The sequence below is a fragment of the Lepidochelys kempii genome, chromosome 7, assembly GCF_965140285.1.
Source record: "Lepidochelys kempii isolate rLepKem1 chromosome 7, rLepKem1.hap1, whole genome shotgun sequence".
NCBI lineage: Eukaryota > Metazoa > Chordata > Testudines > Cheloniidae > Lepidochelys > Lepidochelys kempii.
Genome location: NC_136386.1, coordinates 112,806,746 through 112,822,828, shown reverse-complemented (window position 1 = coordinate 112,822,828; position 16,083 = coordinate 112,806,746). Strand labels below are relative to the sequence as shown.

The 16,083-nt window shown below is 38.6% G+C and overlaps 1 protein-coding gene across 11 annotated transcripts in view; it reads left to right on the top strand.

Moving 5' to 3' along the window:
- The window catches only part of ATRNL1 (attractin like 1), a 1,086,620-nt gene that overhangs the window by 89,960 nt on the left and 980,577 nt on the right, over nt 1–16,083 (top strand). For all 11 annotated transcript variants that reach the window (XM_073354269.2, XM_073354267.2, XM_073354264.2 and 8 more), the window contains exons 3-5: nt 4,809–4,892; nt 8,983–9,096; nt 12,157–12,285. In XM_073354269.2, the coding sequence (XP_073210370.2) occupies nt 4,809–4,892; nt 8,983–9,096; nt 12,157–12,285 (327 nt within the window). The remainder of the gene's footprint in view (nt 1–4,808; nt 4,893–8,982; nt 9,097–12,156; nt 12,286–16,083) is intronic.

Genomic DNA, 16,083 nt, shown 5'->3' with positions numbered 1-16,083 from the left:
AGATCAATAATGCAGCATTTATGCCTTTATGCTCTATTAGAGAGATAAGATGGTAAGTTAAATGTCCACTTCAGTTCCACCGAATAAATGTGTATCTTATGGGTAAAATAGCCAAAAGCAATTGTGCAAGTGTTTTCTCCTGTACTTACACTTTCTGGTATACAGTTTGTTTATCTGGGGGCAAAAGTTTAGAGTTATAGGACTATTATACCACTGTATTAATATTTGTCTATGAAAAGACACCAGTTTAGTTCCTACTCAGCTGAAATCTGTTAATCTTTGCACTCCATCCAAAGAGTGTATACAGACTCAATACCAGTAGTCTGAGTTCAACCTCTTCTTGTGTTAAACAGCCTGATCCTACTGCTACGGATGCCAGGTTACACTTCATTATGGTTTTATTTGAGAACACCTAGACTGTTGTGGATTTGCCAGTCACTTTCTCAGGCCAAGCTCACTGTTAGTTCAGTGTGCCTGCAGGATCACATCGCAGCTCTGAACCACAAAATAATGAAAAATTTGCAGAAAATTGGCCATACTTTTTAATTTAGCTGAAATCAAGCAATAGAAGTTTCCATTTTGTATGTTAGTGCCAGTTTTCTGTCTTAAGGCTATTTCTAAACCGCATATAGGCCTCCGTTTTGACCCCCTCTATGACTCCCTCTACTGTGGATACCTCCATCCCCGGTGGCAAATACAGGGCAAACGAGAAAAGAAGGTAAAGGAGAACAGGGGCCAGGCAAATGTTTGCACTGTTTCATGCACCTTTTTTTAATTTTGGAAATGTTTTTGTAACTGGTGTATGGGTGTTGTCATGGCGGCTGGTCTGCCTCGCAATGGGTAACTTTTGTACTATTTTAACACGATTATAAATAAAGCCTTTTATATCATCAAGAAAGGTGTTTGCTGCCATTGCAACTCATCATACAATCCTGATTTGAAATAACAAAGCTAAACACATGATCAGGAACAATTTGGAATTAATAACCTGCTCCTCGATGCAGGTAGGTAGAGCAGTTCACACTTCAGTCACTTCCTTGTATGAATCCATACTGTGAATCATCCCCCCAATTCATAATTAAGAATGTCTTTCATAAGTACATTGCATGGAAATCAAGTTCTACCCTTCTCCAAGCACTGTACCAGCCCCAAATCAATTAGCCTCCTCCTTCTCCTGCACTAGTACATTTATAGTGGTCCTACCCTCTTCAGTTGAGCCATGCAAGTCCATAATGTTGGAACCCAAAACATCCCTCACTTCTGTTTGGCTGGGTGCATCCAGCTCCAGCTGTGGTCGGTATACTTTCTGGCTAAGTATACCGATTCAACAGCCCCTCTCTGTCATAAGTCCATTGGGGGACATGGCTTATCTCTGGCTTCACAAAGATTGTGAAGAGCCCAAGAAGCCACAGTGATGCAGACAGCATTAATGACACTAGTATACAAACGGGCCTGTAGACCTCTCCAATAGGATTTCAATCTGCCAAAGCACATTCAACAACCATTCTACACCTGTGAAGAGTGTAATTAAATAGTATTTTGCCAGGGCCTCTCCAAATCTAGGTACAGTTTGATAGGCCAACGCAAAAGGGGTTATGTGGGATCCCTAGAATAACGATGGGTCAATAACTCTGTTTATGATGATGTCATTTGGTGGGAATAGTGTCCCAGCCTATCCATGAATGTAGACTCCCAATCAGCAAAAAACCCTGGCATCATGAATTTTCCCACATTGGCATTCATAAAACAACCTTGAGGCCATGAGGGCCTGCATAAAAATGGAGTAGTACCCTTTGCAGTTCTTGTGTTCATGTGTTCCGTGAGGAGGGTAAACTTTGGGCATATGAGTGGCCCCAGCGCAGTTTGGAAACTGCATTTTCACAAAGCCAGCAATTACCTCTGGAATATCTTTTATGCCTGTCACCTTGGGATAAACCACACTCCTGATTACGTCAGATACCTCTGCCACCACTTTACCCACAGTTAACTTTTCAACACTAAACTGGTTGGAAATGGACCTGTAGCAGTCTGGGGTAGCCAGCTTCCAGATGGCGAAGGCAATCCTCTTCTGCACCAGCAATCCTCTTCTGCACCAGCCTTCATGTGTGTGTCTTTATTCTGGAGGGGACAAGCTGCTTGCAGAGCTCCAGCAATGTAGCTTTCTTCATGAAAAAGTTCTGGACCCACTGCTGGTCATCCCAGGTCTGCATGATAATGTGGTCCCATTAGTCTGTGTTTGTGGTCCTGTGCCAGAAATGCTGATCTATGTAGGGGGCATCAGCAGCTATGTTGAGTACACTGAGCAGTATCAGACAGTGAGAGTCTGCTATGCCAGAGTACTTTTTATCCACTGCTGCCTCCTGCTGCTCCATCTGAAGCTCTGCCTTTGGTGGGTCAGCAAACATTGCCGAAATGTACACCAGCATCTCATGGAAGCTCTGCATGTTTCCTGACACATGCATGAAAATGCAAGCAAGAGAACTTTTTGAAAAGGGGTTGTCTTCATGTTGTGTGTCCACCTGTATTGGCAGACTGTTCAAATCTCCTGTAACATGCAGGGTGAGCAGTAAAATTTTCGCCACAGTCCACCCAGGACAAAGGGCTAGAGCAGCTGCATTGTGAGAGTGTGCCAGAGGGTCTGGGATATGGTTGATTTGACTTAAGTCTGTGTGCTGCCGTGTGGATGCTAGAGCCCCAGTTTCGAGCCTCGGTTAGAAAGTTCTTAACATAGTGTTAAAAAGAAGTGTTGTAGGTGCTCTATTCCAGGGTTCTTTAACACTGTTCAGCTGACTTGAGTCCCACTAACCTGGGCTTACATTGCAATGTAGATATATCTTGAGAGGCTGAGAGCTTGGCTGGGAAACAGCTTGTTACTGGCAAGGGGACAGCAGTAGATGAGACCGGTAGATGCTTGGATGTGGCCTGCAAACAGTGTGTGTGTGTGTGTGTGTGTGTACCGGTCTGAATAAGACATAAGGATTAAACTCTATCTGGGGGTTCTGCTGGCTTGTGCATGATGTGGCTTGGAGGAGCTCCACCTTCTGACCCCTGAATTAGGTGTTGAATTTGGAACTCTTGGTTAATCTTTTGCTTGTAACTTAAAGCAATCATGCCTAGGGTAATCACAATGTTTGTCAGCTCTAGAAAAACAGAGTTTTTCATTATTCATCAAACTCTTGTGAGTGTTCATGGGAAACCACCAGGGGTTAGAACCTGCAGGACCTAGAGCTCAGAGTGCCCACAGCACTTGTCTCTAAGCACATTGTACACTCAGCTTGCTACCAGTAATCTAGGGAACTGGTTACCACAGTACTCACAGCGACTCCTTGCAGAGGAGTCAGTTACAGGACTTAATAATTGGCTGCTGGGGCAGGGGAGAATTCTTGCTGCAAAGGCAGCTGATTGAGATGCTTATTTTTCCCCACTCTGCCGCCCATATTGCAGAGCTTCAGTGGTTTTCTGTCTCTCTACATTTATGAAAAGATAAAAGAACCTATTAGCACCTCCTAGGTGCCTTTGAAAATCTTTCAAAATTAATTATTACAGTTACATCAATTCCACCCAACCCCACCTCATCACCAATAGCCTGGCAAAAAAGAATAAAAAGTCTCAATCACCACCAACCACCTTGTTAATTCTCTCCTAAAAGGTGGGGAGGACAGATGGGCATTGCAGTGTGCCTTAAAGATTAGCAAATTTCAGACTTGGCAGACTGAGGGAGTGAATTTCAAAGATAAAAGTTCTCACAGATACCTCTCTAGAAGCAACACTCTCCTTTACATAACAAGGATTCTGTATCTCTGATCTCAACTGCACTTCCAGGTGTTTATAGCCTGAAATTTGGAATCATAGACCTCAGTGATAGGGTGGTAGAGGGGCAGTTAGGAGTTGAGTTCCTGAGGTCAGTTCAAGTTTAAATGTAATTCATTTTCAGTAAAAGTTGTAGACTACTGTAGCACATGTACATACATGGGCAAATTCAGAGATGATGGTCACGGTGACATAAGAGAGATCCCTGTGCATTTACACTGCTGGTGAGAGAATGTAATTGTTTTCCCCCCAGTTGTAACCAGCTCAAGACTTCCTCAGATCTACCTATATCCACTCTACTACTTCTTTGTAAGGGAACTGCAAGTCACACCTTGTTCTGGCTCAGTGGCATGTAAGATAAGAATGGAAGCATAATAGTTCTAGCAAGAGCAATTAATATGTATGTATGTGTTCTTCTGATTTTCTTAGTTAATCATCACTGGTAAAATGTTTTTATATTGTATTTAGTTGCCCACTGCCACTCTGAATTTCAACTTTTGTTCTTTCTTCTGTGATAAACAGAGTAAGAGCAGACATAAATTATCAGAGCTCCGTTTATTTCAGTGGAACTATGACAATCTTCTGCAATGATGCTATGGGCTAAATTCAGAGGCAGTGTGTAAGGTTTAATTTGTGTCATCTTTCTTTATACTCTACTAGACCCACTCTGTGAAGGGCAGTGTAAGTTGTGTATAATGTTTGCACACCACAGAGCTAGAAGAAGGTGCAAGTTAAAGTAGCTTCTAGTAATATTTGGGGCAAAGGAAACAAGCTGATGATATAGCACTAACTGTGTTCCTACTTTTATAATACACTGAAACAAAAGATACAGGATATGAAGCCTGAGATTATTAAACAAACGTATGTCACCTCAGAGATAAAAGATTCTGATTGTCACCTCATTCAAACAGAATCTGTAATTGGGTGTTGATATTTTTATGCTACTGTGCTTCAAGAAATATCTAAGGTTTATTATATTACTGTTTTTTCTCTTTTAGGTTAACGGAACCCTCTGGATATTTAACAGATGGACCAATAAATTATAAATATAAAACAAAATGTACATGGTTAATTGAAGGATAGTAAGTATATATTTTAAATAGATCTAACTGTCTGATGTATGATGTGTTTACTCCAGTGCTTTAGAGAGCTAATCTCTAAACAGAACAGAGCTATATGTTATTTTTAAAAGCACCTGGATGCTAAGCATACAGGTACATTTCTTCAACTTTTTAACAGTGATAATTATTTAAGTTAAAAAGCTAGGGTGGGATTTTCAAAAGTGGTCAGAGTTTGGCTAACTTTGTTCCCAATGAAGTCAATGACAAAAGTTGGGCCAACACTGTATGTTTCTGAAAACCGTGTAATAATTTTTTATTGCCTGTTTGATTATTAAAACATGTTGTGTGCCCTATATATCGTCACAGAACCCTGTGATCTAGCATGTTGTTGTTCTCTTCAGTGATGTATCAGGAGTAGCTTAAAGTACAGAAAATATCTAAAGGCCAAACTAATGCCATTTAACTGGAAATATGCCCAGCAGGTGTGAAGGAGCTGAAGGTTAATAGCCTGAATGAGTTACTTTGAAGAGTAAAGAAACAGCAGGATCCCTCTGAGCAGTCTTTATATACATGTAATATAAACCCCAATATTTTGAACGTGTATAATACTAGAGGATCTCTTACAAAACATAGCCGTTGTATACAGTGGATTAATTCCTTTTACAGTTATGTTTATAAGGGCATTTCATATGTGGTTAAGTAGCATAGCCTCTGATTTAAGAATCCTGTGTTGAAATCTTCATAATACCTAGATTTACACTCATAATAAAATCACTGAGCAATATAGCACACCTTGCTTCCAGTTGAAAGTTTTGACCCAGCACTGTCTCAGCAATATGCCATTAGTGTGTTAAAATTCAGGACTAAAACTTTATTAGCTATATCATGGAGTCTGATATGGTATTGATATTGCATCTCACAATTGTCCCGCTGTGTGGAGCAGTTCACAACCGTGAGTACTGGGCAAACTGTCAGAAAACAGGGCAGATTGCCCAAGCTGGTGGTGTGTTCTATAATTAGATTTCACCAAGCGAGTAACAAATGTGGATTCATATTACCAGTCTTACCATGGAGTCACAAACAGTCCCCTTAGACTCTCCAGTCTATCTTGCCATCCAGACAAACTGGACTTTTGTGCTAAAATGGTTATTTACATGAAAAATCACATCAAATTTGGGTTGCTTCCAGTCCCAAGGAACCAGTAATTTACCACAGATCAATTGGTACTCTAGATCTGACACCAAATTCTAGCCAATTCTATAGTAAAGTAGCTGAAGGTTTATTAGCTAAGGAAAGGAAGCGTGAGAGTTATTGAGAAGTTAAAGCAGATAAAATATCCACAGATGAGTCACAGTTTGTAATTCCAAATGGAGGCAGTGACATCATAAACTGCCAGTTTCCCAAAAGTCTTTTTAGGGCACCCAGATTGTCTCTGGGGATCTTTGCATTTAGTACACTTCCCAATAACAGTTGTAACAATCGAGAGATCCAGGATCTTTCCTTGAATGGATATTTATAGCTTCTTCTCACAGAAAACAAGCTGACCGTGTCAATACCCACATGGGCTTTTTCTTTGATGAAGAGTGAGGAATGCATTTTGAGTCTTTGACCTCTGATCATCACACACAATGACCACTGGCTTTGAAATGAGCACTTTAACAGAAAAGTTCTTCCTTTGCAATCCACAAGGCTTCTTTTTCGTTTGATGGGTTATTTAGTGATGGGGGTATACACAATGTAAATGTTTGCTACTACATCATAACAGGATACAGATAAGTGAAAGCAGTGCATGTAACATCCCAATAGTTTATATGAAGTTTAAACACCAAATACACTCTCATACATTAAACAATCAGTATGATCTATACCAATACACAAGTGAATTGGCCTAGTCTCCCATGTCACAGTAAGATTTCAGGTATCGGCCAGTGCATGAATGTCAGTTGTCAGCAGAATATGTACAAACACTGCATGCATTCAGAACAGTTTAGTGGTCACAAATATTCCTATGCTATGTTCCATTTGAGAGTTTCAATCCTGTAACAAGTGGTGCTTTCATAAATATTTGTTTTAAAAAAAGGCCTTTTTCTATGAGGCAAGATCTGTGGTGGTTTTGTATATTTTACAATGCTTTGTTTTGACTTCATTTGTGAAAGGCTTAGATGCTGTTATAATTATTTTGAGACAGTCTTGAAAGAACAGTTTTTGAAGATAGCTTTTTTTCTTTCTGCATTTGATTTTCCCCACCCCTCAGGCTGATTTACAAACAAAACTGTGCCTAGATCCACTGGTCACTGTGTGTTATGTATTGTCATTTGTGCCTGAGCCACAGGGGATATGGATCTATGACAGCTCTCAGTTTTAGATAGTGGCTCTTTAATTCGAACTCTGTAGAATTCTGCTTTGATGCAGAAACAGTGAGACATGCACACGATAGGCCTCAATTTTATTTAAACTATTAACAGGGAACCCTATCCCCATCCAAGTATCTAGCAGAGCTGTGCCAATGTGGAGTTCAACCAGGCACCATTGACCCCGTGCATCTATATGAGGGCAATGCACCCTCTAAAACCTCAGGCCTGCACGTGTACCCTGGCTAGTAGCCAGAGTTTGAACCCTCCTACAAACAGGAGATACGAGATATGAAATATAGAAAACCACATGCTGTATGAGACATGGAAGCCTACCCCTTCACCATGCAATGTCATGCTTGAGTCCAATGCTCTAGCTGCCTATCATGTTACGTAGACCACACATCAGATCCTTTATTAACCCACCATCTTCACTGGAACCTGCCAAATTGTGATGACTGTAATTTAGACTCCCAAAGCAGAACTCTGGGATGCCACGTGGAAGGTGAAATAACCCATGCAACAGTTTGCCAGTATTGCCATATGGCAAAACTCTGGTGCCAGACTCCAAACAAAAGATTAGTGATCAGACTAGCCCCTGGCATCATAGAAAATAGAGCATTCTGGATAAGAGGGGCTGAAACAGAGCCCAACAGCTACTTGTCTCAGCCACTCACCTCCCTTTCCCTTACTCTGGCAGGCAAGAGCCAATCAGCTGGTTCATCACAACACCCCTGTCCAATGGCAGCAGGAGTGGGTGAAACAGACTCCGGTGCCCAGATGCAGTGTGAGAGAGCCTATTCCCCGCCTCAGCCTGCAGCATTGGGAAAGAGGGTGCATAGACTGAGGGGAAAAGAAAGCAGCACCTTCCTCCTCTCCCATACACACATGCTGCAGGCCATCGACATGGGAGAGGGAACAGGGTGATCACATTTAGCATTGACTTAGCTGCTGTTGGTTGAGGCTAGGGTGACCAGACAGCAAGTGTGAAAAATTGGGACAGAGGGTGGGGGGTAATAGGAGCCTATTTAAGAAAAAGCCCCAAATATCGGCACTATAAAAATCGGGACATCTGGTCACCCTAGTTGAGACCCCCACTCAGCCAACCCCACTTCAGAGGATGTCTTAGTTGCTTCTGGCATCATCAAAGGCACCTGGTTAGTGAGGTGAGCATTTACCTCTGGAGGCTTCTGGTTCTATTTTTGGTACATTGACCAAGATGGAGGTTGTCTCATGATAAATCCTATTGAAGTCCCAGATTTTGCATTGTATTCCCTTTGAAGTCACCACACATTCCTCCGTTTTATGTTGGAAGGCACAGTATTGTTAGTCAATCAACAATCTTTAGTATTGACATTTTAATATAACATTACATTTTTTTTATTAGTACCAAGTTTTGTAAAACTTTATCAAAGCCTAAATTTTGAGGATTAAACGTTGACAGTAGCCCTTTTAAAAACCTTATGGATAGTAATATCCATGGGTAATTTTAATAATTGTAAGCATGACTTTTAAAATAGTTTAAGATAAAAAAATTAAATAATTGGCTGGTTTTAAATATGGTTTTATACCAACTTTTGTCTGCATGAGTTATGATTAGTACTTAAAAAGACTGTTTGTATTTAATAATGTAATATTATGATGGTATGGTTAATTTTATTATACTCCAAGTAATTTTTATTATATAATTGTATTATGAGTCTATGCTTTTGCTAAACAATATATCACTGTAATGTGCTCTTATTGTTTTCTTCTTTCAGTCCTAATGCAATATTAAGATTAAGATTTAATCATTTTGCCACAGAATGTAGTTGGGACCATATGTATGTTTATGATGGAGATTCAGTATATGCACCTTTAATAGCTGTATTTAGGTGAGTATTTTTATGTAATAGTTCTTTAGTAGTAGTATTAGTATAAAGTATTATTAATATGACGAAAAAGTAGCAATAGAGGTTTTAATTTGCTATTGGTAGTTTGCTGTCTTTCATTAATATTGGTTGAAAATATACACTGATGGTCGAATAAGTTGCCAAATGGGAATACAACATAATAGCACTTTTGCCTTTGAGTAAGACAAAATTTCTCTCCTGGCTTATGTTCAATGCTGACATTGCACTGGAACATTAATGCTAATATGAGTGCCATCCTAGCTAGAGTGAGTTTCCAGTAGATTCCTGATATCAACTGAGGGTGGGTTTTTTTTTTTTATTAATGGAAGTGGGGGACTGGCTGGCAAAGGAGGGGGGAAATTGCTTGATATAGTTAAAGGGAAATCACAGAATTTGTGACTTACGCAACAAAGACATTGTACTGCTTATAAGACATGAAGGATATCTATTAAGCCCATTACAGATAGACAACTGAAGCTATCTCTTGAGGGAGGTTGGTGTGGAGGCTGTCCCAATTACCAGTTATACAAGGTCTTTTCTTTGCACAGCAGAATGGAAAGTATTGTGACTAAAATTAAAAAAATATGGCTGGGTAGTACTTAGTGGCCCTGGCCTTTGAAATATCAAAGCTCAGAAGGATCCCCAGACTTGTTAACAGCGAAAATACAAAAGGGCTTGATTGCTCTATTGTTCTCATTAGATAATATGAATAATTATAATTGGATTATCTCTGAGTTAGATATTTATAGGGTGCCACTTACCATACTGTCTAGGCTGCTGTGGGCAACTTGCAGAACTAAAAAATTCTGATATATGTCAGTGCCTCATAACTGTTGGGAAGCTTTTTCCTCAGAGTCCTGTAGCAATATGTAGAAAATAATGTTAAGAGAATCCTTTTGTGGAAAGGAAAGTAAGTACATAAAAGTTTAGATGTCTATAGTCATGGTTCTATGGGTACAGAATTATATATGTTGTTGATAAAACAAATATATTTAGTGAGTCAGTCTTTCTACTTTATGGCCCTGATCCTGCAAACATTTAAACTGTGTTTGTAGTCTTGCAATATCCATTTCCCCGGACCATTAGAGCAGGATGTGGGGTAGAAAGAGGTGATTTTAAATTGTTGGACACTAAGTACATGTGTTTTAAAAACTACTAAAAATAGACCAGAGAAAAAAGAAAAGGTCCTTGAACTCTTACTAATTGTTTCTCTTAATGCCAACTCAGGCAGGTGACTGCCACTATTTTAGTCAAAGGCATTCCTTTACATACTTTAAGAGACACCATGCTTGAGACCGAGCAAAATAATCACAATCGTTAATCATGACTATTTTATTATTAAAGAAAGTAAAAGAAAACATTGAACAAAACAGTGCAGGTAACAGAACACAAATAATAAATTGGTTACTGCTTTACAGTCCCTTCTGTATGATTCTCTGGGGAGTGCTTTTAGCAGAGAGTATTTCTCTGAGAGTGGGCCTGCCTCTGGTGGGGCACTTTTCTCTTATTAAGTTGTGACCAAGGTATTATTTCCCCAAATTGAGAAGACAGTCATCTTAGTTATCCAAGGATATACAATGATATCTAAATGGGCAAAACAATTTCGTTTAAGGAAAAGTGGATCCTGTGGTGGTTAATAATAACCAGTCAGTTTATATTTGGGCAAAATAAGCCATCTTAAATAAATCATATGAAATTGAAGGAAGTATTTAATCAATAACTTGGAAGAAGCCATTTCAGGAGCTATTTTAAGATAGGCCAATTACAAATATAAAGAATATTAAGAATCTTACTAAGAATCTTAAATCAAATTAAAACCGACTTCTGCTTTGCTTATCAATGTTTAACCCTGGTCTCCTGTCCAAGAATACAGGTCTAAGCATTTTGTGATTAACAGGAGAACTGTTAATATTTGAAGTTACAACAGCTTTTCCATATTCCCAAAAAAGTATTGCAAGGCTTTTAAAATCTAATCCTTTGGCAGTGTCTTGATTAACTTTCTCTCACCTATCCATGTTGAAGTCTTAGAGAGATTTCCTTGGGTTAGTATCTTTTTAAGTCTTCTTTGTTTTTCTTAGCGTTTCATAGTAACTCTAGTGTAGAGATGCACAGGATGAGTTGTGGAGTGCTTGCTGTTTAAGCAGGGTAGGGGGTGTGTGTGTGTTGCTCACTTCAGACTTTTTAAAATACTCTTCTTCCTATTTCTAGGAAGTTATAGGAAAACTACTTTCAGGGTTGTTTAGATTCCAAGTTGGGTGCTTTCATTAGCTTCATGCCTTCAGCTCCAGAATATGCAGTCTGACTAATGAATATGCAACATTTCTTTAATTTCCTTTGTTCTTCTTGTGCCGGGAAAACAGATAACTTTTAAAGTTGGTTGTAACTCTTTTTATTCAGACCATTTTATTAGCATTTGAGAGGAATTGAAATTTTGTTTTTAAAAATTGAAACACACTTCTTTATATAAAAGTTTTCATTTTTTAAAAGTCTTTTACTATTAAGTCGTTCTTAAGTGTTTAGCTTAATAATTAAAGAAGTTTGTTGGTACTTTATAAAAATTTTTGGAAAGATTTTTCCTGTTGTCTTAAATTTTCCCATAGAATTTAGTTAAAATCATACTTTTTGCATATGAACTAATTATTCTAGTGACCAAAGGGGGAGACTTTCAAAGGCACAACTGTCTTTTTGGTGCCTAGGTGTGTCAAAGTCAATTGGAGAGGAGCATCTAAATGCCATTTGTATAATTGAAAAAGTCTTTCCCAAAGTGGTCTTTAATAATTAGCTTCCAACATTTTAATGGCAATGCATGTGCATAGATAGCAAATGTATGTGGAATTTTGTATTGTTACAAAAACAATTGGGAAACCCTGTCTCTCTCAAGGTGTAGAGTTCATGGGTTTGAGCCCTGTTTTATTCAATATAATTTAAATAGGCTCCGTAAGAGTTCCAGATTATGTTGGATATATAATTAATGATTGAATCATGTTATTTATTTTATTATTACCATTAATAAGAATCCTTCATTTAATCTCTCTTTTCCAGTGGTCTAATAGTCCCTGAGGTGCGGGGAAATGAAACTGTTCCTGAAGTAGTTACTACATCCGGCTATGTGTTGCTACACTTTTTTAGTGATGCTGCTTATAACCTAACTGGATTTAACATATTTTACTCGTAAGTATCTGTTTTTTAAAAGAATTGTTATTTTATGAATTAGGGCTATAATGTTCTTCAGGAGAATTACATACTTGTAGACTATATTTGTCTTTTGATTGGGTTAAAGGTATTAATGATGTCAGGGAGTTATTCACACTGATAAGTCTTTCATTCCAGGATGTCCAGAAGGTTTTTATGGGGTGAGAGTGAATGAGAGAAGTTTTTAAAAATGGTAAAACAAGGTGAAACATATTTCCACATAGAATGTCCCAAATCCTTGTCGGTGGGGACACTTAAGGTCAGATTCTGACCTTTGCTCATGTTGAAGAGCACCTTATTATGAGTAGTTGGAGTCAGTGGGACAAGTTGTGCAAGTAAAGGGCTCACAATTTGACACACAGGCCTTGTTTATGCTAAAGGGAAAAATCGATCTAAGTGACACAATTTGAGTTACATGAATAGCTTAACTCAAATTGGCATAGCTTAGATCTATTTACTGCAGGGTCCGCACTATGTGACGTCGACGGGAGATGCTCTTCTGTTGACTCCCCTTACTCTTCTCGATCAGGTGGAGTACAGGAGTTGATGGGAAAGCAATCGGTGGTCGATTAGCGTGTCTTCACTAGACCCGCTAAATCGACCACCGATGCATTGATCGCCGCAGCGTCAATTCTCCGGTAAGTCTAGACAAGCCCTTAGCTTTTTTTGGATAAGCTAAATATGTTGAGAGTCTTATGTCTCTTAATGTAAGTCATGTTTTCCAGATGTAGAATCATTCTTGTGGTTCTTTGCGAATATTTACAATTTTTCAATTCTTCTTTGAAATGTGGACACCAGAATTGGATACGCTGTTCCAGTAATAGTCTCACCGATGCCATATGCAGTGGAAATACCACTATTCTACTCTCTCAATATTTCCTGTTTTTTTCCATCCAGTGATACCTGTCCTCTGAGCCCTAACATTGCTGGACCAGATCTGAGGTCCTTCAAGTCAAATACCCAGTCTCTGACAGTGGCCAGTACAGGTGCAAGACCCTCACAATAGGTATTTGTGGGATAATCTTCCTCCCATATTAGGTCTCATCCTGATCTCTAACAGTTAGAGGTTAGTTTAAGGATTGAACCATAACATTTAATACCCCTTCCAAAATGATGATGTTAATGATAATAACTAGATATTCTGGTTATCTAATGTCTAATCCCTTTTTTAAATCTTAAATTCTTTGCCTTAACAATTTCTGTGGCAATGAGTTCCACAGTGTAATTATATGTTGTGTGAAAGAATATTTCATCAGTTTTTAATTAGCTAATTTTTAATTTTATTGAATGTCCCATTCTTGTTTTATGAGGCAGGGAGAAGAGAAGCTCCTCATCGATCTTCTCTATAGCGTTCATTATTTTATATATTTTTATCATTCTCTCTTATTCATCTCCTTTATAAGGTAAATAATCCCACTCTTTTCAAACTCTCTTCATATGAGAGTTTTTCCATACCCTTGATTATTGTTGTTGCCCTTCTCTGAACCCGGTCTAATTCTGCCATATGCTTCTTGAGATGGTGGGATTAATGCTGCACACAGTATTTTAGAAGAAGCCTCACAATTAACTTATATAATGGTACTATAATATTGTCTGTATAATATTGTGTCAGAACTTTATTCTGTGACTTATACATCCTAGCATCTTGTTTGCTTTTTTGATCCCAGCTACGCATTGAGCAGAGGTCTTCATTGAATTATCTACAAGGAGATTGCTCATATTCTCATGGAGGATGGACAGTGATGCAAAACCATGCTCTGAAGTGTCCCTAGCCTCTGTTTGCCAGAAGCTGGGAATGTGTGACAGGGGATGGATCACTTGATGATTACCTGTTCTGTTCATTCCCTCTGAGGCACCTGACATTAGAACTGTTGGAAGACAGGATCGGGGGCTAGATGGACCATTGGTCTGACTCAGTATGGCCATTCTTACATTCTGCTGTAATTTACAGTAGTTTTCCTTATGTTGCTTTTACTACATGAGGGAGTTATCCAGTGTTTGAGAATCCTTTGACTGGGTAATGTTGTACATGCAGTTAGACTATAACAGAAAGAAGTCTTGAAAGATATTCTTCCTTTTTCGGTGTGTGTGATTGCAGTTTTGTCACCCAGAATAATCTACTTAGTCCTTTCAGGTGACAGCAAGAAAATATAACCATCTAAACAATTTATCGTTGCTGTAATTGTTTTCCCTAGTAGTTCCCAAAGTTTTGTGAACCTGTCTGCTTATCTTGGAAGTCAATGGCAATAGGACATAGCATTCTTAACTACAGCATGTTCAGCATTCTTTTATACCTCAAAATCACTAATACATGCTATTAAATTATTATGTTGGAAGATAACTGAAATAAATAACTGAAAAGTTGCCATCTATCCTTCAGTGTATATGCAAAGGGAAACTAATGAATGAATCCCTACTTTCTTTGTCCTCCTGTTACTGATTTTATAGTAAAGTCTCAAACTTAAACTTTTCACCAGCTAGCTTTCATTGCTATGTTTACAGAGAAGATATGTTTACTATTCTTTCTATTTCTCAGAGAGACTCCTTCAATACTTGTTTCAGAGTGGTAGCTGTGTTAGTCTGTATCGGCAAAAACAATGAGGAGTACTTGTGGCACTTTAGAGACTAACAAATTTATTTGGGCATAAGCGTTCATGGGCTAAAACCCACTTCAGTCTTATATGTATCTCAGGTTTACCTAAACTTCTGCTGCTTTGTCTCTTTCCTCCTGCACTACCTCCATAAGCTCTTCTTCAGGGACTTGGACAGATGGTCCTCTTATCTCCCACCTTCTGATGGATTCTTCCTCTGCTCTTTGCTCTGATTCTGCATTGAAATTTTTTTTAAACTTAATTTTGCTGGTTGTCATCACTCTCCTATGAGCTCTGAAGTTCTAGACGTGATGATAGGCTACCCCACACCAAGTGCTTGTTCTTTGCCTTCCAAGTAATCTTCCTCAAGTGGGAGAACAGAGAAATAACATTGTTGGTATTGAATATCTAAAGAAGATAAAAGAAGCAGCCTGGTTATTTAGTCACTCTGTTGGGCCTGGCAATACACAATGAGCATGACTTGCTGCTTTCAGAGTCACCACAGCAGCAAGGAGATGAAAGGTGCCTTTTGTTCCAGATCTTTTTCTTCCTGTGAATGCCACATCAATGCTGTTAATCTGGCCCTTTTCACTAGCACTAATTAAACTTTAAACCCCTAATTTTGGGAGGGTGGGAGGAAAGCTATTTTGCTTTAATTTGTTGCTCAGCGCAGGCACATGCAATTATAAATGTTTTTTAACATGGGCTTTGTATCATGGCTTTACGAATCTGAAAAAAAAAAAGCAACTATATTAAAAAAGCATATGAAAAAGCCATCCTGGCAGACATGATGGAAACACTTTATATTGTTAACAAAATAAATATAGGGAAGATCCAAAACTGAGTTAAAGCACACAGCAATTTACAGAAACGGAGGCTTCCACACACAACAGGGTTAACTTTATTGGAAGGATAATATAAAACAACTTCTGTTACCCTCCACTGGTTATTAAAAGGTAACATTAGTTTTAGTTAGAATATAAAGAACTGTTTAAACAATGTCTAAAGAATGTTAGTCTTTGTGTTTTCCCTTTTTCATGGATCTTTGATTGATTATGAAATTTAGATTCAGTTCTTGGTGCAGAGCCAGTCCTGCATAGTACAGCATAGGGAGGCCTCAGTTCTGATTCTATCACTGACTGTGTGTAAGCAGAGAGTACTTTAACCTTAGTGCATCTCAGATCCC